The sequence below is a fragment of the Emys orbicularis genome, chromosome 1 (assembly GCF_028017835.1).
Source record: "Emys orbicularis isolate rEmyOrb1 chromosome 1, rEmyOrb1.hap1, whole genome shotgun sequence".
Taxonomy (NCBI): Eukaryota; Metazoa; Chordata; order Testudines; family Emydidae; genus Emys; species Emys orbicularis.
In genome coordinates this window covers 46,055,935-46,082,556 of record NC_088683.1, presented here as the reverse complement: position 1 = coordinate 46,082,556, position 26,622 = coordinate 46,055,935, and the positions used below count along the sequence as shown (strand labels likewise).

The 26,622-nt window shown below is 41.2% G+C and overlaps 1 protein-coding gene across 14 annotated transcripts in view; it reads right to left on the bottom strand.

Annotated features, from left to right (window-relative positions):
- CADPS2 (calcium dependent secretion activator 2) overlaps nt 1-26,622 on the bottom strand; it is a 581,803-nt gene that overhangs the window by 189,742 nt on the left and 365,439 nt on the right. For all 14 annotated transcript variants that reach the window (XM_065397473.1, XM_065397474.1, XM_065397479.1 and 11 more), the window contains exon 9: nt 7,278-7,344. In XM_065397473.1, coding sequence (XP_065253545.1) covers nt 7,278-7,344 — 67 coding nt within the window. The remainder of the gene's footprint in view (nt 1-7,277; nt 7,345-26,622) is intronic.

Sequence of the window (26,622 nt, the reverse complement as noted above, 5' to 3'; positions counted from 1 at the left end):
TCTGGGCACCGCATTTCAAGAAAGATGTGGAGAAATTGGAAAGGGTCCAGAGAAGAGCAACAAGAATGATTAAAGGTCTTGAGAACATGACCTATGAAGGAAGGCTGAAAGAATTGGGTTTGTTTAGTTTGGAAAAGAGAAGACTGAGAGGGGACATGATAGCAGTTTTCAGGTATCTAAATGGGTGTCATAAGGAGGAGGGAGAAAACTTGTTCACCTTAGCCTCTGAGGATAGAACACGAAGCAATGGGCTTAAACTGCAGCAAGGGAGGTCTAGGTTGGACATTAGGAAAAAGTTCCTAACTGTCAGGGTGGTTAAACACTGGAATAAATTGCCTAGGGAGGTTGTGGAATCTCCATCTCTGGAGATATTTAAGAGTAGGTTAGATAAATGTCTATCAGGGATGGTCTAGACAGTATTTGGTCCTGCCATGCGGGCAGGGGACTGGACTCGATGACCTCTCGAGGTCCCTTCCAGTCCTAGAATCTATGAATCTATAACAATGTGTAATCTACTAGCCCTCCCCCCTCCCTTTTTTTCATCCTATGACTGCAGAGGTATTAATTGGCCACTTCACCTTGAATGGTCTCTTAGAATGTGTCAACTATTTACTTTAAACCAGTGATTTTCATTCAACCTTTTTTCATTTGTGGACCGCTAACAAATTTTGAATGGCGGTGCGGATCCCTTTGGAAATCTTAGATATACTGTGGACCGCCAGAAATCTGTGGACCACAGGTTGTAAATCACTGTTCTATGGTAACAACAACCTTCTCCAGACCCTTTAGACATAGTCTGCGGACTCCCAGAGGTCACAGCTCTAAACAATCTGTTCCACCTTGTATTTAGCTGCGATACTCTGAGTACCTTTCCCAGACCTGAAGAAGAGCACTGTGTGGCTCGAAAGCTTGTCTCTTCCACAAAAAGAAATTGGCCCAATAAAATATATTACCTTACTCACCGTGTCTCTCTATGCATAAAAAATGTGCACCTTCTGTGTGGCTCATGCCCTTGCAGAGTTCTGCAACCCAGGAGATAGGGTGTAGGTACTGCTAGTTCACTGAGAAACTTGAAGAGCATATAAGAACCTTCCTCTTTTTCTTACATTTTTGAGATAGAGCTTAGTTTATTCGACTGAGTTGGTGAGATGAGACTACAGAAAGCTACAGAACTCAACAACAATATATATAAAACTGAAGCTACTAGTTTACATTTATAGCTTGGTTGAATGTTCATAGATTCACAGATTTTAAAGCTAAAGGGACCACTTCAATAATCTAGTCTGACCTCCTGCTTAACACAGGCCCATAGGACTTCCCTGAATTCATTTCTGTTTGAACTAGAACATATCTTTTCCAATCTTGATTTAAAGATCTGTAGTAACAGAGAACCCCCCCCAACCTTCAATAAACTGTCCCAAATGGTTAATTATTCCCACTGTTAAAATTTGTGTCTTGTTTCTAGCTTGGATTTATCTAGCTTCAACTTCCAGCCGTTGGATTTTATTATACCTTTGTCTGCTAGCCTGTAGAGCCCTCTATTATCAAATTTCTGTTCCTCATCTAGATATCTATAGATTGTGATCTAATCACCCCTTAGCCTTCTCTTTGTTAAGTTAAATAGATTGAGCTTTTCAAGTATCTCATTATAAGGCATGTTTTCCAACCCTTTAGTCATTCTCATGGTTCTTCTCGGAACCCTCTCCAATTTATCAACAACCCTTCTTGAATTGTGGACTCCAGATTTAGACACAGTATTCCAGCAGCGGGTGCACCACTACCAAACACAGAGGTAACATAACCTCCGTACTCCTACTCAAGATTCTCCTGTTTGTACATCCAAAGATTGTGGTAGGCCTTTTGGCCACAGTGTCACACTGGGAGTTCATGTTCAGCTGATTATCCACCACAATGCTCAAATCTTTTTCAGAATTTCAAGGATAGAGTCCCTCATCCCGTAAGGATGGCCAACTATCCCCTACTCCCACTCAACTGAGTCAACACTGCTTCACAGATTTCTTGTAGGCATCATAGAGGAAGTGGTCTTAAGGAAGAGAGGGAAGTGAGCCTTACAAATTATTTCTCAATATAGGAAGTGGTTTTAGTCAGACAGACATCAAATACTTCTTCCTGTGTCAAATTCATCCCTAGGTGGCTGAAGAGGGAAGTCCAAGCAAATCTTGCGGCCCTTATTCAGTCAAAATTCCTAAGGATTTCTGTGGCAGGTCATAAAGACAGCAAGATTTAGCCAACATCTCTGAGATAACAAGAGCACCAATATCTGGGCAGATGGACTTCTGGCATTTAATGATGAAAAGAACAGCTAGGAATGAATTACAATTATAAGAGAAATGTTTCTCTATTTTGCTTATTGGAAGAAGAAAATATTGCCAGATCATACGCAAGATAAAATATCAGAACTGCCTGCTTTTTCTTCTTCTCTAAAATATAAGATATTGTGCCCCTGTTGTTTTCCAGTTTGAAAAGAAGGATGGATAGAAGAAAGAAAGTGACTGTATTTTAAAAGGAATAAACAATTATATCACAGAACAGAGGTAGTTAGAATTTCAAAATACTCAAGAGCCAATTGTATCCATTCTATACTACCAAATAGCTCAGTGGTTTGAGCATTGGCCTACTAACCCCAGGGTTGTGAGTTCAATCCTGGAGGGGGCCATTTAGGGATCTGGGGCAAAAATCTGTCCAGGACTGATCCTGCTTTGAGCAGGGGGTTGGACTAGATGATCTCCTGAGGTCCCTTCCAACCCTGATATTCTATGATTATGCAGAGGTATAATTTCTAAATAAAAGGGACTAATCATACTCGCACATCAGCATCCTGCACAATCAGCATTACACACGAACATCACACCTGAATAATAGTTCATAACCATGTTGAAGGCATCTATCATCTAACTGAATTTTATATGCATAGTGCTTTAATGATGTAAGTCAAACGGATATGAAAGAGACAGAAAGAGAAGGGAGGATCACCAAGAATATCAATAATGAATCAATACAACAGGTTGATATGCATTGTTACATGTTTCAAATCTTTCACCTGCACTGATAACATAAGGCAAGTAGCATGTATAGATCACATCAATAAGCAGGGCCTGACTGTACAGCTAATATTAAATTCACACAGTTTCTTTATAAAATATAATCTTGTTGATTTTTGTAGCTACTTCATGTTATGATTCTGTCATGCTGACATCATGCACCAACTTTACTGATATGGGCCAAAATAAAGCACTGATGTCTAGTGCAGAAGATCATCACAGTTAGAAAATTATTGTAATGCTTTTCTCCTAGATTCTAGCTTAAGAACAGAAAGTGAGAGATAATTGAAGTTAAGTTTATTGGACTCAGACGGTCTCCGAGTTTGTTCCACAACCTCTCCATCCACCCCCCTAGGCCTGCTAAGGTGCTCACTTTCTACACGTCTAGAAAGTCCACAAAAAGGAAGAGAATAGAGTCTGGCAGAAAGAGAATTGAGCCTTTTTGTGAGGTAGAGGGCAGCAGAACAGGGGGACTGCAGCAGTTAAAGCATGGGGGAACAGCAGGATGAGAGGCATTCCATCCCTTCTGTGCACTTTAAGAGATTCACTGCCTACACGCAATCCTTATAGAGCCACATCAGGGTCATCCCCACCCCCGCTAAGCCTTTGGAGGCTCATAAGGGGCCCTAAAACCTCCCCTGGGAGCCTTAGGAGGCTCAGAAGAACTTGTCAAGACTAACTAAAGTGCCTACCCTTCTTCCCCAGTGAGCCTGTGCACTCTTATAAAGATTTTTACCTTTAAGTCATAGGGTGGAGCTTGATTCCACACCACTGAAGCCATTGATTTCAATGGAAGCCAAACCAGATCCATGTGCTTTCAACTTTTAATTTCATTTGAACAAGGATTTTGTTTGGAATGGTTATTATTCTGCTTAACGTCCTTTAAACTCTCAGAATGGGAGTGGCAAAGGGGAGAGGTTGAGCGTGGATGAGCAACAGAATGCTAGAGGAAGGAGATGGGTTTCCAGTAAAATATTTATCCTCTGTTTTAGAAGCATGTTTCTTTTTAAAAATTCTTGGGCTCATGAACTCCCTGTGACGTTGCACCCCATAATGCTTTATAGATATATGCTTATGAGTGTAAATATGACATAACTGGAATATGTTTTAAGCTAGATATGCCATGTAACATATCTTTGCAAAGGTTATAGTCTACTGCAGTGTTTTTCAACCACTGTTCCGTGGCACACTAGTGTGCCGCGAGATGTTGCCTGGTGTGCCGTGGGAAAAAAATATTAAACCATGCTTGAATGTCGGAACTGGTTACTAAAATTTTTGAATCCCACCACTGATGTTAAGGACTATAAATAGCTCAGAATATCAGCTTTGTGTTCAGCCAAACAGGCCCAGGTTGCGCACTGAATAAAGTATTTTATAATTTTTCATATTTCTGTTTACTTACTATTTCATAATAAAGTAATTATAAAATACTTTCTTTGTGTTTATTTGATTCCTATTCAAGAGAATTACTTTATATATAGTCAATATAGGCACAGAGTTAAATTTTTTAACATTTTCTAATGGTGGTGTGCCTCGTGATTTTTTTCATGAAACAAGTGTGCCTTTGCCCAAAAAAAGGTTGAAAAACACTGGTCTACTGAATGTATTTACCCTATTCATATGCATGTATCATTTTTATATCTGAAGTTATAAGCGTTGGCTCTGTGCTTGTATTTAAAGAGTTTGCTGTGGAAAGCACCTAAGGCAGATTTGGTCAACTTAGTGTGAAGGGGTTATTCAAGTAATTGTGAGTACTTGGCTAACAATGGACCTTGATAGATGCCAATCCACATCTGAGCTTTCCTGGGAACATGTGGGCAATGGTGTCGGCCTGTAGAGAACTGAGTCATGCATGGACATGTGACTTGCCCATGTGACTCCAAAACTCCATCTTGTAGCTGTAATTCTACACAGGAGGAGAGAGGGGTTTCCACCCACAAGAGAGAGACTATATAAAGTCCTGGGAAACCCCTCCATTTTGTCTTCAGCTGTCTCAAGAGATAGCCTCTCCACCCCAAGGAGATGCCTGAAAGAAACTGGAACAAAGGACAGTAACTACAGGGGTGTGAGTGATTGCTGGATCCAGACCAGGAGGTAGTCTAGTCTGTAAAAGAAGCTTATTGGAACATCTCTGAAGGTGAGATTTACCTGCATTTACTTTCTTACTGTATTAGTCTTAGACTTGAGTGTTTTATTTTATTTTGCTTGGTAATTCACTTTGTTCTGTCTGTTATTACTTGGAACCACTTAAATCCTACACTTTTTATATTTAATAAAATCACTTTTTACTTATTAATTAACCCAGAGCAAGTATTAATTCCTGGGGTAGCAAACAGCTGTGCATTTCTCTCTATCAGTGTTATAGAGGGCGAACAATTTATGAGTTTACCCTGTATAAGCTTTACACAGAGTAAAAACGGATTTATTTGGGGTTTGGATCCCATTGGGAAATGGGTATCTGGGTGTTGGAGACAGGAGCACTTCTTAAGCTGTTTTTATTTAAGCCTGCAGCTTTTGGGGGACATGGGTCTGTGTTTTCAGCAGGCTAGCGTGTCTGGCACAACCAGGCAGGGCTCTGAAGTCCCAAGCTGCCAGGGAAAATGGGTTTAGAGGTAGTCCCAGCACATCAGGTGGCAGTCCCAAGGGGGGTTTCTGTGACCCAACCCGTCACACTCACCACACCCCCACCAATAATATAAATAACACATACTCAAGGAGATTCACATCATCACCACAGCACCTTTCTGCCAGTTAGAACAGGGACACACAAAAGAGAAGAATTGACTCTAAAGTACATCACATTTTCAGCCATGACCTGAAAACAAGCATCACCCTGAGTATGTGCAGAGGGCGTGCTGATTTTTTTAAACACCAATTAAAATTGTTGTTCATCTCTCCAGCCTGACAACTCATGTAAGAAGCATTTCTATTCCAAATCTATTATTCACATATTTGATCGTCATGAAAAATTGTTCTCTCTTACCACCGAGGGCAGGACAAGAGGCAATGGGTTCAAACAACATTGCAGATTTAGATTAAATCTCAGGAAAAACTTCCTAACTGTAAAAACACTAGGACAATGGAACAAACTAAGGGAAGTCATGGAAGCTCCTTCACTGGAGGTTTTCAAAAAGAGGCTGGATAGCCATCTGTCTTGAATGGTTTGACCGAACAAATGCTGCATCTTGGCAGAGGGTTAGACTAGATCAGGGGTCGGCAACTTGCGGAATGTGTGCCAAAGGCGGCATGCGAGCTGATTTTTAGTGGCACTCTGCTGCCAGCCAGGAGTCCCGGCCGCCGGCCCCGCTCAGCCCGCTGCCTGCCTGGATGAACGGAACCCCAGGCAGGCAGCTGGCTGAGCAGGGGCCAGCGGCCAGGACCTTGGCTGGCAGGGGCCAGCGGACGGAACCCCGACCGGCAGCGGGCAGCCAGGGTCCCCACCGCTGGCCGCGCTCAGCCCGCTGCCAGTCTGGGGTTCCGTCTGTCGGCCCCTGTAAATGTAAAACGTGGCAGGCGAAACCTTAAATTACAGTAAATAAATGAAGACTTGGCACACCGCTTTTCAAAGGTTGCCAATCCTTGGACTAGATGATCCTTATGGTCCCTTCTAACCTTATAGTTCTATAATTAAATGGCTAATACAGAAAGGATATTCTCTCTCTCTCTCTCTCTCTCTCTCACACACACACACACACACACACACACACACACACAACTAAAAACTAAAACATCAAGAAAGTGTAACATAGTAGTACCTTGTTACTTTTATTTAATTTCAAATGCAGAACATCATAGTTGAATTAGCTCATTCAGGTAGGATAAATATATTTTACTTTTTACAAATTTTTAAAAAATTTTCAATGATCTGAATGTTGCTAGAAAGGCCCATGCTCGATGGGATAATTCAAGGCTGTAGAACTTCACTCAATAGTGTCTTTAAAATTGGACTCTTATTCTGGAAGTTCTTCTCAGCAGGATCTGGTCTATATGTATGTGAAATGCCCTCAGACTTTTGTTCACTGAACATATTATAAATAAAAATGATGCTGCTAAAAAATCTGGAGGAGTTCTGTGAACATAAATTGAAGGTATGTATTTACAAAGTAGAATACGCTGCTTGAACACTGCAGAAATCACAGGTAAGATTTTACCGTTCTGAGAGTACATTTCCAGAAATTTTACCATCCAAACTTGGTAGACAAAGAAACTACTAACCTGAACAAGAACAAAGTAGCGTTTTTTCCATCTTTTCCAAACCTTCTGTCCAAGAGCATATAAATACCTGCCAAGTTAAAAAACATGTCATCTGTGAATAATCAATGTGATATAAAGAGGAGCCAGTGAAAACAATTATTCAACTACTATCAAGCCTTCCTTTAAATTAAGCATTGTCATCTCCAAACAGAAGTAATTTTCTCTTCTATTTATTCAAGCCATTAAAAATGTAAGTGTGTAAATATTCCTTTTCACGCAAAATTAGACTGTAATTAAAAATATGACAAAGAGAAACAGATACAAACTGAGTGCATTGATATTTAAAAAGACTAATCTGCTTGGCTCTTTTATGCAAGCAACTGACACTGAAAAAAAAAAAAAGGAAAGACAGAATAGAAACACGACAGCAAATTAGAACACTTATGGCTACGCACACACACGAGTGTGTGCTTTTGTCGAAGAATTAGACTGCAGGCTCATCTTTTTTGCTCCGTGCAGATTTACTTTGTATTTCTAATGTTTTGTTGTTACTTCTTCAACACGGTTGAGTGTAGGTAAGTTTTGTATAACATTAACCATAGTGCCAATGTGGGAAGATGTTCAAATATAAAACTGCCATCAAGGAAACAGGACTTCATTCTCTTTAATGTAAATAAAACTGAGGTTCCCAAATACAGATTCACGCAGTGTAGAGAATAAAAAACTGGACTTCTTGTTCCCAGGGACAGAGAATTCAAGACTTTGGTAAAAGTCTGGGCAGAAGAGCAACACTAGTTATCTTAGAAGCAGCAGAAGGGTGCAGACTAGCAGCAAGTTTTATGGCTGATTTTTTTTTTTTTTTTTTTGTGATTGTCAGACTCCTAATCATGAGGAGGACAAGCCTGCTCATAATGTCAGAGGACAAAAGTAGGTGGTCTGAAATCAACGTCCCCAACAGCCCAGAAAAGCTGAGGGAGAGCTCCTTGTAGAACCTGAGGGAGAACAACGCAACCCCCTGTCCCAGGAGCTATCCCAAGGAGCCTGCCAGACTGCACTGAAGATAACTAGTATAATTCATGGAACCAAGTCCTTGTACAAAACTGCAATTCAGTGTCTGGATTTGATGGGGCTGGACTCACAGGGCATTCCCCAGAAAAGCATATACTCAGGGTTATAAACTCTGGTGAAGGTGCTGAAGGCCCCACGACAATTATGGATAAAGAAGAGGAACCCAGAGTCCTAGACATCGAAATCACTGGCAAAATGAGAAGAGTCCTCAGCACTAATGGTGCCATAGCAGGCATCTCAGGGTCACAGATTTTTGGATTCTTGATCATGCATTTTCCTTTTCTGACATAGTGATGGGAACTCCAGTCCCAAACATGGGTAAGCACTTCTCTCTCTTTTTCCTTAAGTCTGAGGACAACCAAGAGTGGTATTAAAGAGTCCCTGAAATAAAGACCCACATGAGACTGTGTAGACAGCACTGCAAACTGACAGTCCTGGGTTAAAGCACTGAGGAGAATCATGGTATTAAGAATCTGATTGGTTTCAATCCTGAAACTCTGCAGCAGGAGGTCTGTCTACTTGCAAGTAAGGAGGGTGGAGGCTAAGGTCTCCTGGTGACTGACAGGGCTAGTTCTGCCTCCAAAACTTCAAGCAAGGCTGAAAATTCACTGTAGGATCTGTGGACCTTGCCTCACTAAGAAAAGGTAGGACATGGGATGGAAAGTGCCACGGAGGGGCTAAGAGGTATGCTACACTACAAACTATCAGCTGCTCCACAAGAAAAATCAGAGAGGCAGCATTAACTCTCCTCTGTGTATTCTATGTCTCTTGTCCACAAAGGCACAGAGTGTAATGGGATCACTGAGTTCACAATAGCACAGGGTCTTATTATAACATGCAGCCATCGCTGTATGGGAGTACAGAGGGACAGCTGCTTGAGGTCCAAGGGGTTGGGATTGTGGTTCCCTGTGGAGCTCTGGTTTCTGCTGTCTTTTTGGGCTTAATCCCCTGTGTTCTGCACCCTGTCAGCAGTAACTTGTTCCTTCCACTCACTTTTGCAGGGGACGGAAGAAAATGCGCTTGTTTCTCTAAATAGATTCTTGCACTGTATAGTTATTACAGGTGAAGGATATAAACTTTTGCCCACCGAGAATGTGTAGGACACAACTGTTCTTTAATCATACTGTGATCATTTTGTTATATCACACACTGGATCTCTCTCCTCATTATTAAAACACGGAGTTATCTTTCCTTAGTTCATGCCCTGGTACAAATCTGTAAGAATTCTGCTTTACTTAAGTACTGTGGGTTTTTTTGTGCTGGTGAGATCAGACAATTTGGTTTGTGTACCAGAGGTTTGTTTGCAGGACTGCTGTGTGATTGTGTTCTGGCTGAATACTCTAGAGCCTGCTGTGTAATTCCCATCTTCTCTCAATTGTATGATTATCTTAAATTCGATAAAAAGAAAGTTTAAGAAACAGGGTGTGTAAATCAGACCTGTCAGAGAAAGGGCATACTGGGAGCAGATATTTAACTGTGTTATGTGAGAATTTTTAGTGTTTGCCAATAATATATGTATTTACCACACAGAGTGCCAGAAACATACTCTAATGTGTAATGTGACTTGTTTTACTTTTCATATATACTTTAAAAGAAGCAAGCACGTTCCCCTAGGTTGGAACATTTATTCTTTTTTGCCAACACATACCCATTCTTCCCCCTTGTAATTTCTTTCATTTCAATGATCATGTTTGGGGAAGGGAAAAGTGTGAATGGACAGGTCTGAAGAACAGTAACAAAAACATCTACAGAATACTGCTCTCATCCTTGGGGACAAAGGCGACCACAGCGCAGCTCAGGAAAGGGGGTGCACAGGTGACCTTTGTGATCTCTCAGTCCTGAGCCTGCCCTCTGCCAAGCTAGTCTTCTGGCATAACTCAGAGGAGCCATGCTTTAACCCAGGCTGGATACCAATGGCCTCATGGGGCCAACACAGCAGCTAGGAATAAACAGCTGGAAAGTGCTGAGACACAGGAACGTCGTGACCATCTGCACTTACTGCTGGGTGTATGTCTACACTGCAATTAGGCACCCGCAGCTGGCCCGTGCCAGCTGACTGGGACTCAGGATGCAGGGCTGTTTAACTGTTGTGTAGATCTTCCGGCTCAGGCTGCAGCCCAAGCTCTATGACCCTTCCAGAGCCCGAACCCAGACGTTTACACTGCAATTAAACAGCCCCTTACACTGAGTCCCACAAGCCTGAGTCAGCTGGCCCAGGCCAGCCACAATTGCCTAACTGCAGGGTAGACGTACTCTGAGACGGTTAAAAAGGGAGCCACCTCTATGCCATCAGAGGATCCCCCGACTCCAGGATAATCCTTTCACACCCAGCAATGCTGCTTGTAGGCCTAGAATCCATTAGGGTTACAGCATAAAATGAACACCCCACACTAAGGGTCTTCTCTGAGACCAAATGAGCATAGCATTGAGAAATGACAAAACATCTTAATTGTATGATGATCCATTTGATCTCTGAATGAAGTCTTTCTATAAGAAAAAAGGTGGTGGGTTTTTTTGTTTGTTTTTTTATCTTCTCTTCCCACATGGTTGTTTACAATTAAAACGTCTCTTTGATACTCTTTTTTTATTACTGTCACTTAAATGGGCACAATGCTCACAATTTACAATCAACTCAAAACCAGTTTAAAAATATAGGGGGGAAAATCCTATGTTCCTTAGTAAGTCCAACCAATGTAAGATGTTAAATACCAGCTTTCTCTGGGGAGTGAGAGAGAGGGGGAGGAAAACACTGCCTACTTAACTTTAAAATCTGCTGTTCTTACATAGGATTAGGTAACAAAGAAATTAGCACTATTGACACAAAGTGGGGATTTAACACAGAGAAGCAAAGCCTTATGGCATTTGGTTTTACAAATCACTATAAACACACAACAATAATCTTAAACTATTAATCCCTCTTCCAGTGCTCTCCGTAAAGGGAAGTGCTAATTCCTACTGTAGAACATTTCAGTAATTACCAAGGGCTATGTCATGTCTTCACTTCACATGGGAAAACTCCTGTGGTATCATAAAGAGTTAAACGTTCATTCTGTGTGGAGTAGCACTTGGAAATTTCATATTAGGAATTTATAGGAATTTTAGTTTGTGACAAATTGTGGCCAGGGCTCATTGGGGATAACAGTAAAAGAGCAGCTCCCAGAGGTGAAAGCAACGCTTAATTTGTGCCAGGGCTGAGCCCCGGCACCTCTAGGCTTGGCACATCAGTTATGAAACTAAAACAATTGCTTGAGCCCTAGCAGTTCTTTCATTACAAATTAAGCACTGGGTGAAGGAGACCTGGGATTTCACTGGCAGACCTTGTGCCTCTGGGAGAAGGGAAGACCTGAAGTCTTTGCAAACCAAGGTCCCTCTTAGTACCCTCTATACCCTCACAAGGGGGAAGGGCAAAAGGGCTCAGAAGTGAGCTGAATCATAGAGGCTAGGCTTAGGAGGGTCTACCCTTTGTTATTAGTTATATGGTGGGAGCCCTGTAACCCTACATTGGACCCAGTTAAATGCCTGGGATACAAGAGACAGGGAGGGCATACTGCACCCCTGCCCTCCGCTCAGTTAATAAAGTTGCAGCTTGCTGCTTAAATCTATCCCTATCTGTACCTTCATTCATTTACACGTGCTGATCAATCACTCCATGCACAGAATATGCCCTTAACACTATACCTTGGGGTATAGGCCCCTTTGATTATCTTCAGCCATACTGAAAACCACACAGCAGTCATTCTCTCATAGTTTCTCTCTCTCTTTGGGAAACACTGAAACATATTTTGTGTCAGACTCCAAAAAATCATATGCAGATACAGCTGATATGATATTCCTCAAAAATATTGCACCATTTACTACATGTAGTCTCTCTCTCTCTCTCTCTCTCTCTTTAATTCTGGTTCCACCATAGAGATTGTCAAAGGTAATCCTTGAATGATTACAATTTGGCTACATATTTAGATGGAGGCCTCTGAAAAAATACAGTTACACCTTGCTTATTACTAAATAGCTTCACCTTCAACTCCATTTCTCAAGATCCACTTTTGTTACAACACCTATTACAAACTGCCCAGCGTTCAATGGGTAGGCTGAAGGCAAGTTGGGAAAACTTGTTATTTATTGATCTACCAGATGTCCCGATTTTATAAGGACAGTCCCGATTTTTGGGTCTTTTTCTTATATAGGCTCCTATTATCCCCCACCCCCCATCCCAATTTTTCACACTTGCTGTCTGGTCACTCTAGTAATCACACAATTTCAAACACACAAATATAAAATCTGTACATATATTAACAATGTATATATTTGATTGTCCAGCTCCCTCAACCTTTGTACATTTGCTCATTTTCTTAGTTTGGCAGTAATCTGAGGCTAGCACAATGGGGCCCCAATCATAATCAGGGCTTTTAGATGATAAGACAGTATGAACATATATAAATATTAGTAGTATTAATAATAATAGGGATTGAAATTCAACACAAAACTATTTAGAAAATAAAACCTTCTTAAAAGTTTGCTGTTTTAATAATAGCCTTGAACACTGTTTTGTCAAACAAACAAGCTATATTTTCCTTTTATTTTTCAATCCACAAAGAGTTGAGCTGTAGAACTCAGAATTGTATTATAATCAATTAAGTCATAGATTAAAACAATCTATTCTATACTGTTTGCAGTATTTTTTCCAACAACAAAAATACAATTCATGCACATTTCATGGAATTTTTATAATTAATTTTCTGGATAAGAAAAACTATGATGGATGCTGATTTTATTTATATAACAATGTAAGGGCATTCCTTTTATCTGAAAATCAAAGAAATTTATTGAATGGTGTACTCCTGAAATATTTGCAATGAGAAAACTGTTTTTGCTAAATCTGACACATTTTTTATATACAATAAACTTAAAGGTTTTTCAAAGTACATATCCACATATTACAAAAGTTCAAAAGCATATTGTTAAATATTGTAATTTAGTTTCAATTATGTGGTGGCATATGTGTCAAAAATGGAAGAGAGGATGGCAGATTATTTGCACTAAATTCATGCTGTGAGAGTTCAGGGATTTAGTTTTTGATGAAAAATCAGCACTAATGAATAGCTGAAAAATCTAATTGTGTGTGGAATACTGGAACTATTCACTGCTGGAAAAAAGGGGAAAAGGACTTATTACTTCAACACAGATAATTTTTTAATCCGGCTTTTCATTCTAAGGAATGAAGCAATCAATTTACATCTTGAATGATAAATCCTCTACTTTTACAAGGCTTCATTTATCACAAGCAATAAAAAAATACAGAAAGAAAAATCAATACATATAGCAGTTTAGTCCAGCAAAGGGCTTTCTTAAAGAGAAACCTCAGTCAAGGTTGAAAGAGCAATTAATGCAGTCTCAAAAATCTGGGCCATTCTGATAGAGTTCGGTTAACATGTGGCAGAAGTAATCATCCACTTGTGAAAATGATTTTCAGTTCATTCTCAAACACCTTTCAGACACTCATGATCCCATTTAACTGACAACAATACAGGCTATCTGTGGGCATCATTGCATTTGATGTGAGAACCAATAGGGACCAAATGCCCACAGGCACTTTCAGTCATCACTGCACGTTCTGTGTTGCTTGCATAAAAGGAATCTTCCTTGCACTGCATTCCTTCTTTTATTTAACTCCACAAGATTAAGCCATTTTTTTTTTTTTTTGCCTTCAGTTGAGGATGAGAGGCACAACCGATGCAAGACAACAATATGACCTGGGTCATCAGAAGCCTAGTAGCAAACATTCTCAGATTGATTTCAGTACTTTCTGTGCTCTTGAGAAAGAGGACTAAATAAACCGTCAACAAATGAAAACATATCAGCCCAAACTTCTATTGTAATTATGACTGCTAAGGATGCAGAAATCTTGAGAAATGTCAAGTAATGTAAGCATCACAACTGAGAGGGAACATAGTACTATTTATTCCAATGAGCAATAGTCTCATAATATGGACAGAAAAATGTGATTTATTCTGAGCACCTTTTCATTCTATTTACATTTCATTATACAGACAGTATTTTGATTAATATGGGTGCACTTAAGGATCTGTATATTCTTGCATACATTTTTATCTGAAAAGGTCCGTTTACCATCTTAATAGCACCATCCAACAACATTTTACCACTACTAAATAAGCATTACTGGACTTACATCAGCTGTGAAATAAATACTATGATGGTTTGCTAATTAGTACTTGAACCTATGTAGTACTGTAAAATCAACTAAATTTATTAACTGAGCATTCACGTTAAAGGTAAAAAGCATTCTTCAACTTTGAAAGGACCCCCAAGACAATAAAAAAGTGATTGATATCCTTTGTATGTGTGTATACAACATAAATGTGGCCAGTGTTCCAATAATAGGAAGCAGAACAATATGCACATAATATCTAACTTCCTAGTAAAAGGCTTTGCATTACACATTTATAAGAAAAACCATGACAGAGACATGACAATAAGAAATTAAGACAGAACAGTTATTTTTATTCCCCCCGGCCTTTTGTTCAATGTGTATTTGAAACTGGTGGGAGGCCTGGTGAGAAAGCATGAACAACAGTGTTTTCACTAGGCTGGTGACACTCCCCTATTTCCCTATCACAGGGGTTCTCAAACTGGGGGGTCGGGATCCCTCAGGGGGTTGTGTCATTATTACATGGGGGGGTCGCAAGCTGTCAGCCTCCACCCCAAACCCCGCTTTGCCTCCAGCATTTATAATGGTGTTAACTTTTTAAAAAAGTATTTTTAATTTATATGGGGGGGTCGCACTCAGAGGCTTGCTATGTGAAAGGGATCACCAGTACAAAAGTTTGAGAACCACTGCCCTATCATATCTGATCCAGCTCCTGCTATTGGTTGAAGGCTCAATTTGGGTAAGGTTTGAGGAAGCAACCAGAAGATATAAAGAGGATTACATCTGCTCCTGTGTTTGAAGGTGTGTTCCTGTCCTTTGTTATTACTTCTCAATGTGGGGGTATTACTGGTGAACGATCATAGAGCAGTGACGTCTAAGGAAAACTTTCTTCAGCTTCCGGCTTGGCTATTCTGACTACTGCTTTTGGATACAAACCTGATTAGTTACCCGTACTTTGTCACCTGTCAATTAGACTACTACAGTGCACTCTACAAGACTACCCCTTTAGTCAACCCAGAAATTGAAGTAGGTACAGAGGATTGTAGTCCGTAGTGTATCTCACAAGCAGCACATGACACTGATCCAACTGATTTCAAAGTATTGCTGAAAAGTTGAATTTGACCTACGAAGTCTTAAATGGCTTAGGACCTGCCTATTTGAGAGAATCTCTTTGTCCCTGTACCTGTGTCAGCAAAAGAACTTCACTGAGGTTAGACACGCTAGAAAATTAGGTCAGTTTAACCATAACAGTCAGGGCTGTGAAAAATGCACACCTGAATGATGTTGTTAAACTGGCCTAACTCCCTGTGTAGATAGTGCTAGGTTGACAGAAGAATTCTTCTGTGGACCTAGGTACTGCCTCTTGGGGAAATGGATTACCAACTCTGACAGGAGAACCACTGTGCCACTGTATCATTTTAAGTGTAGACATACCCTTAGAATCGATGGGGTAGAAAAGAGAAGGAGCCACCAGCAGGGTGTTCTCTATGAGGGACACTGCTTTAAAATTCATTCCTTCTCCTCCCTGATGCAAAATAGCCTGATTTTATTGAGCCAGGGCTTGGGAAGGCCAGGTACGTACTGGTAGAAATGGTGGAATGTTTTTGGGGTATTGTTTATATTTGATCTATCTAGTTGGTTATAGGAAAGCTGCCAGACTTTTATCTTTACAAAAGTCTACTTTTAATTACATCAAAGGCACCTATAATCCAGTGTTTTTAATATGAGTTATAAATAAAATTAAGTAATAAAATAAGTAGATGTGTATAATTCCACACTTCCATGCTATGGACTGACAGATTAAGTGAATCCAAGATGTTCTTATTTTAATTTCCTGACACAAGTATCACAGTATTATTATTTTTTTATTATTTCTTTCAAGCAACTCTCTTTAAATGGGTGTCATGATATTGAGAAGTTGCATCAGAGTGTGCTACAGGCTGGCAAATTCTGCTGTATCTGGTATCTTCTATTATTACTTTGAAGTTAGAAGTTACAGTAATAAATCAATCTAGGAGTTTAACTCAATTTGTGCACAAAGATATTTATTCAGTATGTTGTGATATCCTGTAATTATTTTTTAAATTCTTAGTAATCAGTTTTTTTACATAAAAAACCAAAAGGAAATTAATTAAAAACCCTATTTTAAAACATTATTAAAGTTTTGAAACAAATCAATGAAACTAAAAAGTTCTAAATTAAAACTCTCATTATTTCCTTAACAAGACTAGTACATGGCATTTGAATAATGCTTTACAAACATTAAATAATTACTCCTCATAAATACCCCCAGGTTCCAGGGAGGTAGGTAAGTACTATTAAAATCTCAGTTTTTCAGGGACAGCAATTGAGGCCGAGAAGTTTAGTGAACTGCTCAAGACCACAGAAGGAATCTATTACATCTGGAATTAGAATTCAAGAGTTGCTTGCTCCCAGTCTTGTTTTGACTGCTATTCCATGCATTTCAAAGACCTATAAACCCCACATAGCCCTCCCATTGCACCGGTGCCAACAGACACTTGAAAATCATACACAGAATAAATTAGACACGCTAGAAAAATATCCAAATAAAATCATGAACTAAACAAATGCTTAACTTTCACCATTCCATCAGGCTTCTTTCTATTGCTCCCTTTCCCCACTCCTTTGTATGTGGTATAGATTTAAGCTCTCAGGCAGGGACCTGGTCTTCCTACTAGCTTGTAATTTTAGGTTGTTCTTGACACTCTACAAATAACAGCAGCACTTCCTGTACCTATGAATTGAAAAATGTGTATGATTTTATATTATTGAAATAGGTCTACAGGTATTAGAAATATAGATATTGTACATCCTCTCAGTACTTTGCTGGCCTTCTGGAAAATATCTGTGTTCTAAAAGTTAACTCTGAATTTACTAGACTTTGCTAATTTGAGTCAGTCCTAATATAATATAGGATTTTTTTTTATAACTAATGATGTATACTATGTCTGAACCACACCACTGGGTTCCTCGTGCTGGTCCCAAGGCGGGATGAAGTGGGAAGATTGGGTGATGGCCTGGCAAGTCATCTCCCTAAAACATCTCTAGCTTCAACACATGGAAGAAAAGGACACAAAACTTCAGCAGCTTCATCTGCTATTCAGAATGAAACCCAACTTTGGGATTCATCTAAATCTCCTACTATACACAGGAGAGTCAGACCATATGATGATGGTTCTTCCATAAACCAGACTTGGGGGGAAGCATCTGATATAAAGACGGTATGTCTGCTTCTGCAATGATATCTGTATCTGAGGATGGTCTGTGGAATGTTCGATCATTAAGCTGTTGAAAAAACAACTCTCTCAATTAAAAAAATTGGAAAAGTTGAGTGCTGATCTATGTGGCATGCAGGACACGTGATGGAATTTGAACACCGAGAGCTCAGGCCTGACTTGCAGTAGTCAGATCTTTCGACTGTTGCACACGTGTGATACATCTAATGGGACACACTGGTGTTGCTTTGGTTCTGTCCCCGAGGGCGCATTTTGCACTACTTACGTGGCAAGCTTATTCTCCACACCTGATAGCCACCATTTTCAGTTTGAATGTAGGATGTGCAGTAGTTATTAGTGCATATGCCTAACACAATGTAAGGCCTGATGTTGAAAGAGATGTTTTTAATACTATGCTAGATGACACTGTATCTAGTACATCACTTCAACATCAAATTGTCATTTCAGGATATAAATGCAAGAACTGGTTATGATAAAACTGGATTTGAACGCATACTGGAGCCACACAGCTTATTGGATGAGAAGTCAGATAATGGTGTGTGTCTGTTCGAAATTGCTTCTACACATGAACTATTTTTAAGGGTTACCTGGTTTCAGCACAGGAATTGTATACTTTTCAATATCTATTGGGCAACAATGCAACATTGGATCACACTCTTGTTTGGAAACCCCGGAGTAAACTCATTCGGGATGTATGTGTATTTAGGAGAGCTGATTTTGCTCCAGAACCCGATCATCGACTCCTAACAGCAAAAGTGTTGTTCTGCTTAATAAAGTTTCAGAGAGAGGTTCCTACCGTATTGAAACACTTCAGTATTGATAAGCTTCATGATAAAGCGATCGCAAGTAGTTATGCAGTAGTGATTTCCCTAAAATGCCATATAGAATGACCAGCTGTCTATCACAGAGGAAGAGTGGACTTCATTTTGCGATTCTATTACAGAGATCGCTGGAGAACAACTAGGACTAAGAAATACAAAAAGCAACGTTGGATTACAGATGATGCCATCAAATTATGGGAAAGAAGAAAAGTGCAATGTAGAATGGATGCATTTGAAGATCAGCAGTGAATTAGTGAAGTAGTAGGAGGAAATGGGCAACAGAGGAAAAGAAATATCTTGAATGAGCAGTTAAGAGGACTGTAGGAATTACAGTAATCAATGATGGAATGATATGGTGCAGCACTTTGAGGGAGCCTCTGAAAGACATCACCAGAAGTGCGTATTGGAATGTCTGGACAGGACACCCACTCTCCCAGTTTCTGCCAATTAAGGATAAATATGGAAAATACTGCCAGGACATCGATGAACAACTTAAGTGCAGGCGCAAGCATTTTTGTGAATTAAGGAACAGATCTCTACCAAGATATAAACTACAACTTCATCAAAAAAGAGCCCAGCAGAAAATAGGCCAGTGACATTAGAGGAATTGATACTTCCAGACAAACAGCTATGAAATAATGAAGCACCTAGCCTGGATAACATTTCAGCAAAACTGCTAAAGAATGGCAGTCCAGATTTAGTTCACTGGCTTCATAGAGTCATCTTAAAAGTCTGGGAAAAAGGTCACACTCCAGAGGATTAGAAAAGTGGCTGCATCATCCCTCCTTAAACAACGGAGACTGATCAACTTGCTCAAATTATAGGCGAAGAATGTTGCTGTCAGTGCCAAGGAAAGTATTTACAATCATACTGCTCAAACAGTTGAAATACTGTCTCAGCCCTAAAATGAGAGACAATCAGTGTGGTTTCCATATAGGTCAATCGACAATGCTATATATGCCTTTCACAATGGTACTGAAAAATGACTTAACCGAGAAAAGGAAGTTAACATCTCATTTATAGACTTTACAGCTGCTTTGGACTCAGCTACACCAGCATGAGGTGCCTGAGGACTTAGCATACCTAGTTGAGGAATAGTACCGCGGTGAGGGTCAACAGCTGTCTTACAGACTGGTTTTCAGAAGAATCAGGAGTATAGCAGTGATGCATTCTTTCACCTACCTTTAATGTTCTAATAGATGATCTGATGACAAAGCTGATTGAGGACAAAGTAGGAGGTGTAAAAATTAAAGATTTATCTTTAGAGGATCTTGAGTACACAGATGATATTTCCTTGCTTGGAGAGACTACTGATCAACTACAGCTAATGCTGGAAGAGCTGAGAAAAATTGCAGAATGTACGGTACTTAAGATCAGTTATGATAAAACTAAAGCAATGCATGCCTCTTATAAAATGAAATGGCCTTCCGATACTGCAGGTAGATGGTAATGACATCAAATGGATGAATTGTTTTAACTATCTAGGTAGTTGGTTGACAGCAGGAGGTTGCATAATTGAAGAAATCACTCATCAGATCGATCTTGTGTCAATGGCATTTCAGCATCTTCAAAGGCCTGTTTGGGCAGTGGGATGTCTGTGTGACAGCTACGATATGAGTGTTGAATGCACTGGGTGATGGCAACCCTGTTATATGGAGCAGAAACATCCCACTAAAAACTGCTGAGGACAGAAAATTAACAGTTTCCAATGTCAAAAGTTACAGCCTATTCTTAACATTCATTGGCTTGATTTTGTCACAAAAGAGGAGATGCTCAGATGATCCCAGCAAGTTGGGCCGTGCCTAAAAACAAGATGACTCCAATGCTGGAATCATGTCCAACGTGCAGAAGAATGTATGCTTCTGTACAAGGTTTACAGAGCTGAGGCTGAAGAAAGTAGAGCACAATGTCAGGCAGGGATGAGGTTGGAAGATGCAGTTTTAAGGGATTTAAGAAGCCTAAATCCTTCCATACGGACTCTTGATGAAGAAAGAAGACTTACAAGGGTCTGTTCGAGATGAAAGTCCAGTCAGTGTGACATCACAGCTACATTATAGCCATGTGAATCTGCTGCTGCTACCATGCCTGAACTTTGATATCTAAAAATGTAAATTATCATAATTAGAGTAGCAGCCGTGTTAGTCTGTATCCGCAAAAAGAACAGGAGTACTTGTGGCACCTTAGAGACTAACAAATTTATTTGAGCATAAGCTTTCGTGGGCTACAGCCCACTTCTTCGGATGCATAGAAGTGGGCTGTAGCCCACGAAAGCTTATGCTCAAATAAATTTGTTAGTCTCTAAGGTGCCACAAGTACTGCTGTTCTTTTTACATTTTTAGAGTACCTTTATTTCAAAGGTTTCAAAGTGTTTGGCAAGCTTTATATATGAGCTTCATTTCACTGACAGTTAAAGTCTTTAAATTACTCACAGCAATACTACCAAATGGTCTAGGAAAACAAGTGGCTCTTGTAAAAATGAAACAGTAGAATTTTAGACAAGCAAAAATGCAATGGTCTACTTGGAATTTAGCCAGGACATTCAAGTTGACAGCCCAACCTTATAGGGGAAAAGTCTTCATCAAAAGTAAATAGAATTAGTCTAATATAAGAACTCCTGTACAGAACAAGTAAAGTCTCAGCAGTTGGATGTACCTTTTGTTACTCAGATTAATCAAATCAATGAAGATGGGCCTCCAGTGAATACAAACTCTGCCAACCAAAAAATATTGCATCTTTCCATATTACAGTAGATTCCACTTGAAAGAAATCCTGATATTAGCAACTTCTGGTTAAAGGCAACGTATGTCTGGGAACCAATCCCGCCCCATTAACATCAATGTTAATGGCATTCAGATTAGTAACAACAGTATGCTACTTAATAGCAACTTTTTTGGAAGAAAGGCCCTACCTGCAGGCAGGTTTGCAAGGCTGCAGCGAGAGAAGGAAGTGCTGGGACACGTCTTTCCTGGCTGCAGCCGTGCACACCCATCTATGGCCGGTGCTCAGCTTGTTCCAGCACTCTCTTCTGAAGTTGCAGCCGCAAAAAAGTGCCTGCAGGAGATAAGGTGTGTGGGGGTGGGCTGGGAAGGGAGGCTGTGGGGGGAGCAGTAACATGGAGGGGGGCTGCAGCCCAGATGCTGGAGCTGCATGGCACCTCTCCCTGAGCTTTCCAGTTTGTGCCCTGCAGGTGGACCACATGCAAGGAAGGAAGCGCTGGGATGTGCTGACCCCTGGAGAGAGCAGGGAGAGGTACAGTGCAGATCCACAGGCTCCCAGCATCCTTTCTCCCCATAGGAGACCCAAGCATCTGGGCTGCAGCCAGGGCCGGCTCCAGGGTTTTGGCCGCCCCAAGCAGCCAAAACAAAACAAAACAAAAAACAAACAAACAAAAAAAGCCGCGATCGTGATCTGCGGCGGCAATTCAGCGGGAGGTCCTTCGCTCCCAGGCGGAGTGAGGGACCGTCCGCCGAATTGCCGCCGAATACCTGGACGTGCCGCCCCTCTCCGGAGTGGCTGCCCCAAGCACCTGCTTGACAAGCTGGTGCCTGGAGCCGGCCCTGGCTGCAGCTCCCTTCCCTGCAGGCAGGTTTGCAAGACTGCAGCCAAGGAAGGCATGTCCCTGAGCGTCTTCCCCTGGCTGCTGCCTTGCAAACCTGCCTTCCACTTATTTAGCAACAGATGGATAATAGCAACTTTTTGCTGATAACCAAAGGGTTGCTAATAAGTGGAATCTACCATATATACTAATAGAGAGAGGGAGACTGAGATAGAAAAAACCCCTCCAAATAGGGATTAGGTGAAATTTAAGTAGTGTAGCCATCTGAACAGAGGTGAATTTTGCTCTGGATAACTACTATTTATAAACTTACTAAATAATAGTGATTATAGAAACAACAAACTACTACTCTTCTCAGATTTCCTCACATGACATACACACTCTTGAGTTTTGGAAATCTGTAAGAACATAACGTAATAATTCCTAAATAAAAATGGAGCGTCTTTTTTTTTTTTTTGACCAAGGGGAAAAAAAATTCTTTTGAACTGAGTGTCCTGTGAATTCTCTGATTTTCCCCTGGGTTATATGCAAATCTGCATGAGGCCTCATACCTTGGAAACTTCTTTCAGCTACAAGGATTGAATGGAACTCTCTTTGGAGCTCATGAATGGCCCTTCTAAGTCAGCCAAAAGAGGTGCTGCAGTGACACAAGATGCTGTCTATACCCCAAAAGCAGAGTGCACTGCTTCCATTGCACTCCAGCCTCTTTCAACTTGGAGAGCAAAGGAACAGAACCAGAGGCTGAATCCAGATCTCATATGCCAGTGCAGCATCTAATGGTCTGTTCTCAATAAGTAGGGTTTCTCAATCTTTTTCATAGTGTGGTTCACAGTCAATGAGTGAACCTCTGTATTAAATATCTACCCTTCCATTCACAGTTGAGTAAGCTCTCTGTGGCAACAACAGCTGTACCTTAGGGAAGTATTTATTGTATTGTTGACTGTCTTTTAATGCAGCTTAGGGGGTGGAAACAAGGAGGTGAGCTTCACAGTATAACCAGTCACTTCTTTTCAAACCACATTTTGAGAAACCCTGCCATAGAGAGGATATTATGGTTGGAATTTTCAAAAGTACTGAAGCAGCAATGGGGCATGTGCACCTATATCACTTGGGCTCTTAAAAATCCCATCCTTTAGCAATAATTTTACCTTTTTAATCTTTCAGTGAAGAAGTTTACAAAATGACCATAAATTTAATTAGAAGACTGCTCTTGGAAATGTCCTATAGAAATGTGTAAGGTGAAAACAAAGTTCTATAGAAATTACTCTACAAATGTATTGAATGTAATAGAGAATTATATCTTTCTAGAAGTTTTTTTCCAAAAAGAATACCAGAAAAGTGGGTCATTTTCTGTTAAATGGAACAAAACTAAAAAAAACCCGAACTTTCTATTTAGGACTTTTCCATAAGGGGTTTATAAAAGCTTATGTATAAAACCCAGAAAAAAGACTTACTTTGGATGCCTCACAGCTGTAGTCAAGTTCCCCCTGCTGGACACTCACCAGACTACTATATTTGGGTCCCAACATGCTGGACAAGCTTCTTGAGTCTGAGGAGGCTCCAGCACTGTCTTTCTCCAACTTCTCTGGCACACTTCCTGGGCATAGCCTCTGTCTGTTACCCCTTCACAAAAGTGGGACTTCATTGTCCTAGGCCCCCAGTGTGAACCCCCAAAGACACCCTCAGTTCCTTTTGACTGAACACCCAGACTAGAATCCGATACAGAGGGGACAGAGGGAGGGGGGCGTGGAATACACGTCTGCTTCACATCTTGAAGAACCATAGTTACAGTCAGTAATTGTTTCTTCTTCTTCAAGTAGCTGCAGCTGTGTATTTCACAAAGATGACTCACCAGTATTACCCATCCCAGGAGGTGGGGCTCAGAGTCTATCGAAACAAGGACTGCCACTCAGCAAAGCTTGCATCCACCTTGGAAGATGAAATGATGGCACAGTGGTTCATAAATGTATGTATGGATGACCATGTAGCCGCCCTGCAAATGTCCTGGATTGGAACGTCACTGAGGAACACTATTGACGTTGCTTGCGCTCTCATAGAATGAGCTCGCACCCACTGAGGAGGAGTTGCCGAAGCTATTTCATATCACAGGCGCTGACTTTTGTTTCTGCCAGTGGATGCTTTTGAAGAGGTGTGTGTGTTTGAGGAGGGATGGGGGGGGGGGGGGGGGGAAGGAGGCTATTTTCAGCATATTTATACATTTCTTTCATATTCTAGTTACTGAATGTGTGTCTATCATTGGTATCTTAATTTAATAATTAAAATAGTAAACTATATAATTACATTATCATGAATTACAGTATATTAAAATCATTGCATTCACCTACAAGCTGTCTTCACTAATATCCCAGTTTAAAGACATTATGTCTCCCTGTAGTTTTCTGGATGAAACGGTCAGCAACACTGTGGCTCATGTGTGCTCAGTAATGGCGCATCAATGGTGCCATGGTGCTGGGCCCACACGCAACCTGGCACCTGGACCGTGGCCCCACCCCCCACTCCACCCATGATCCCATGCTCCACCCCCGCTCTGCCTCTTTCCCCCCTGAAACCCTGCCCATGCTCTGCCACTTGACCTTTTCCCCCCAAGGCCCCACCTGACACTCGCTCCACTCCGCCCCCTTCCCTCTGCTAGCTCTTCTTCACCCCCTCACCCCAATGCAAGAAGTGAGCGTGGACTCAGGAGGAAGTGGGGGAGGGATAGCTCAGTGGCTTGAGAATTGGCCTGCTAAACCCAGGGTTGTGAGTTCAATCCTTGAGGGGGCCATTTAGGGATCTGGGGCAAAAATCTGCCTGGGGATTGGTCCTGCTTTGAGCACGGGGTTGGACTAGATGACCTCCTGAGGTTCCTTCCAACCCTGATATTTTCTATGATTCTAAGAAGCCAAGCAGGGGACAGGGCCACAGTCTGGATGCCGGGGTCCACAAAAGATTAATCCGGCCATCTGGGTGCTGAGCACCCCCTATTTTTTTCAGTGGGTGTTTGAGCCCCAGAGCACCCATGGAGTCAGCACTTATGTTTCATATGCAGTCTTGATACTGGATGTTGTTCAATTAGAGATCATCTGTGAAGAGGCCACCTGACCCTTCATACAGTCTGCATATGACACAAACAGGCGAGGCTAAGCACAGAAGTTTAGTCCTGTCCAGCTAGAAGGCGAGGCATCACCTGACTTCTAATGCATGAAGCTGCTGCTCCTCTGGAGATGAATGTGGCTTAGGAAAAAATATAGGTAGATACACTGACTGGTTCAGATGAAATTGAGACCTTACTTTAGACAAACATTTTGGCTGTGGTCATAAAGTCACTTTGTCCTTGGAGAACTGTGTATAAGGAGGCTCTGCCATCAGAGCCTGCAACATTCTTATAGATGTTATCATTGCCAGGAATGCAGTCTTCTGACACAAAAATGGAAAGGGGCAGGATGCCAGGTGCTCAAACGGAGGTCCCATTTAAGCCATTAGGACCATGTTAAGGTCCCACAGAGGCTCTCAGACCAGAGGATGTAGACAAAAGAAGCTCTTTTAAGGATCTTGCTATCATGGCACTGGAGAAGACTGATCTTTCTTGAATAGGTTTCAGAGTAGCAGCCGTGTTAGTCTGTATCCGCAAAAAGAACAGTAGTGCTTGTGGCACCTTAGAGACTAACAAAATTGTTTGAGCATAAGCTTTAGTGGGCTACAGCCCACTTCTTTGGATGCATAGAATGGAACATATATTGAGATATATACAGAGAGCATGAAAAGGTGGGAGTTGTCTTACCAACTTTCCTGAATAGGAGATGAAATGCTGATATCACTGCCCTTTCTATGAACTAAGCAGAAGACCCAAAGACTGAAAGTGCAACAGGGACTCCAGGATCTCTGGGATAGAAGTAGAGTTGGTTGAATTCTGCGGGCCAATGACCACACCAAAACTCACTTCCATTTCACTGAATAGGCCACTCTGGTAGAGGGCTTTCTACTGCTGATTAGACCCACTGAACAGCTGCTGAACACTGTTCTTCCTCTTCATTTAGCCATGAAGCAGCCACGTCATGAGATGCAGGGAGCTGAACATGGGATGCAAGATGCGGCTGTATTTCTGAGTGAGCAGGTCGGGATTGAGAGGAAGCAGTATGGGAGGCTGAATTCACAGCACAAGAAGGTTGAGGATGACCTGTGGGATGGTCAGGAATGGGGGAAAAGCATACAAGAGAGCCAACTGCCAGCTGAGATGGAAAGCATCAGACAGGGAGCCAAAACTGAGACCCCCTTGAGAGCAAAACAGATGGCAGTTCCTGTTATCTCTCATAGCAAATAGGTTGATCTTCAGGATGCCTCATGGCGTGAATGTGACCTTGTCTTCAGAGACCACTCATGATTTAGGGAAAAACTGCTGAGATGGTCCACAGGATGATTCTGGAGCCCTGGCAAGTGGTCGGCTATCGGAGTAATACTCTCCTCAATGCAGAACTGCCACAACCTGATCACCTCTTGG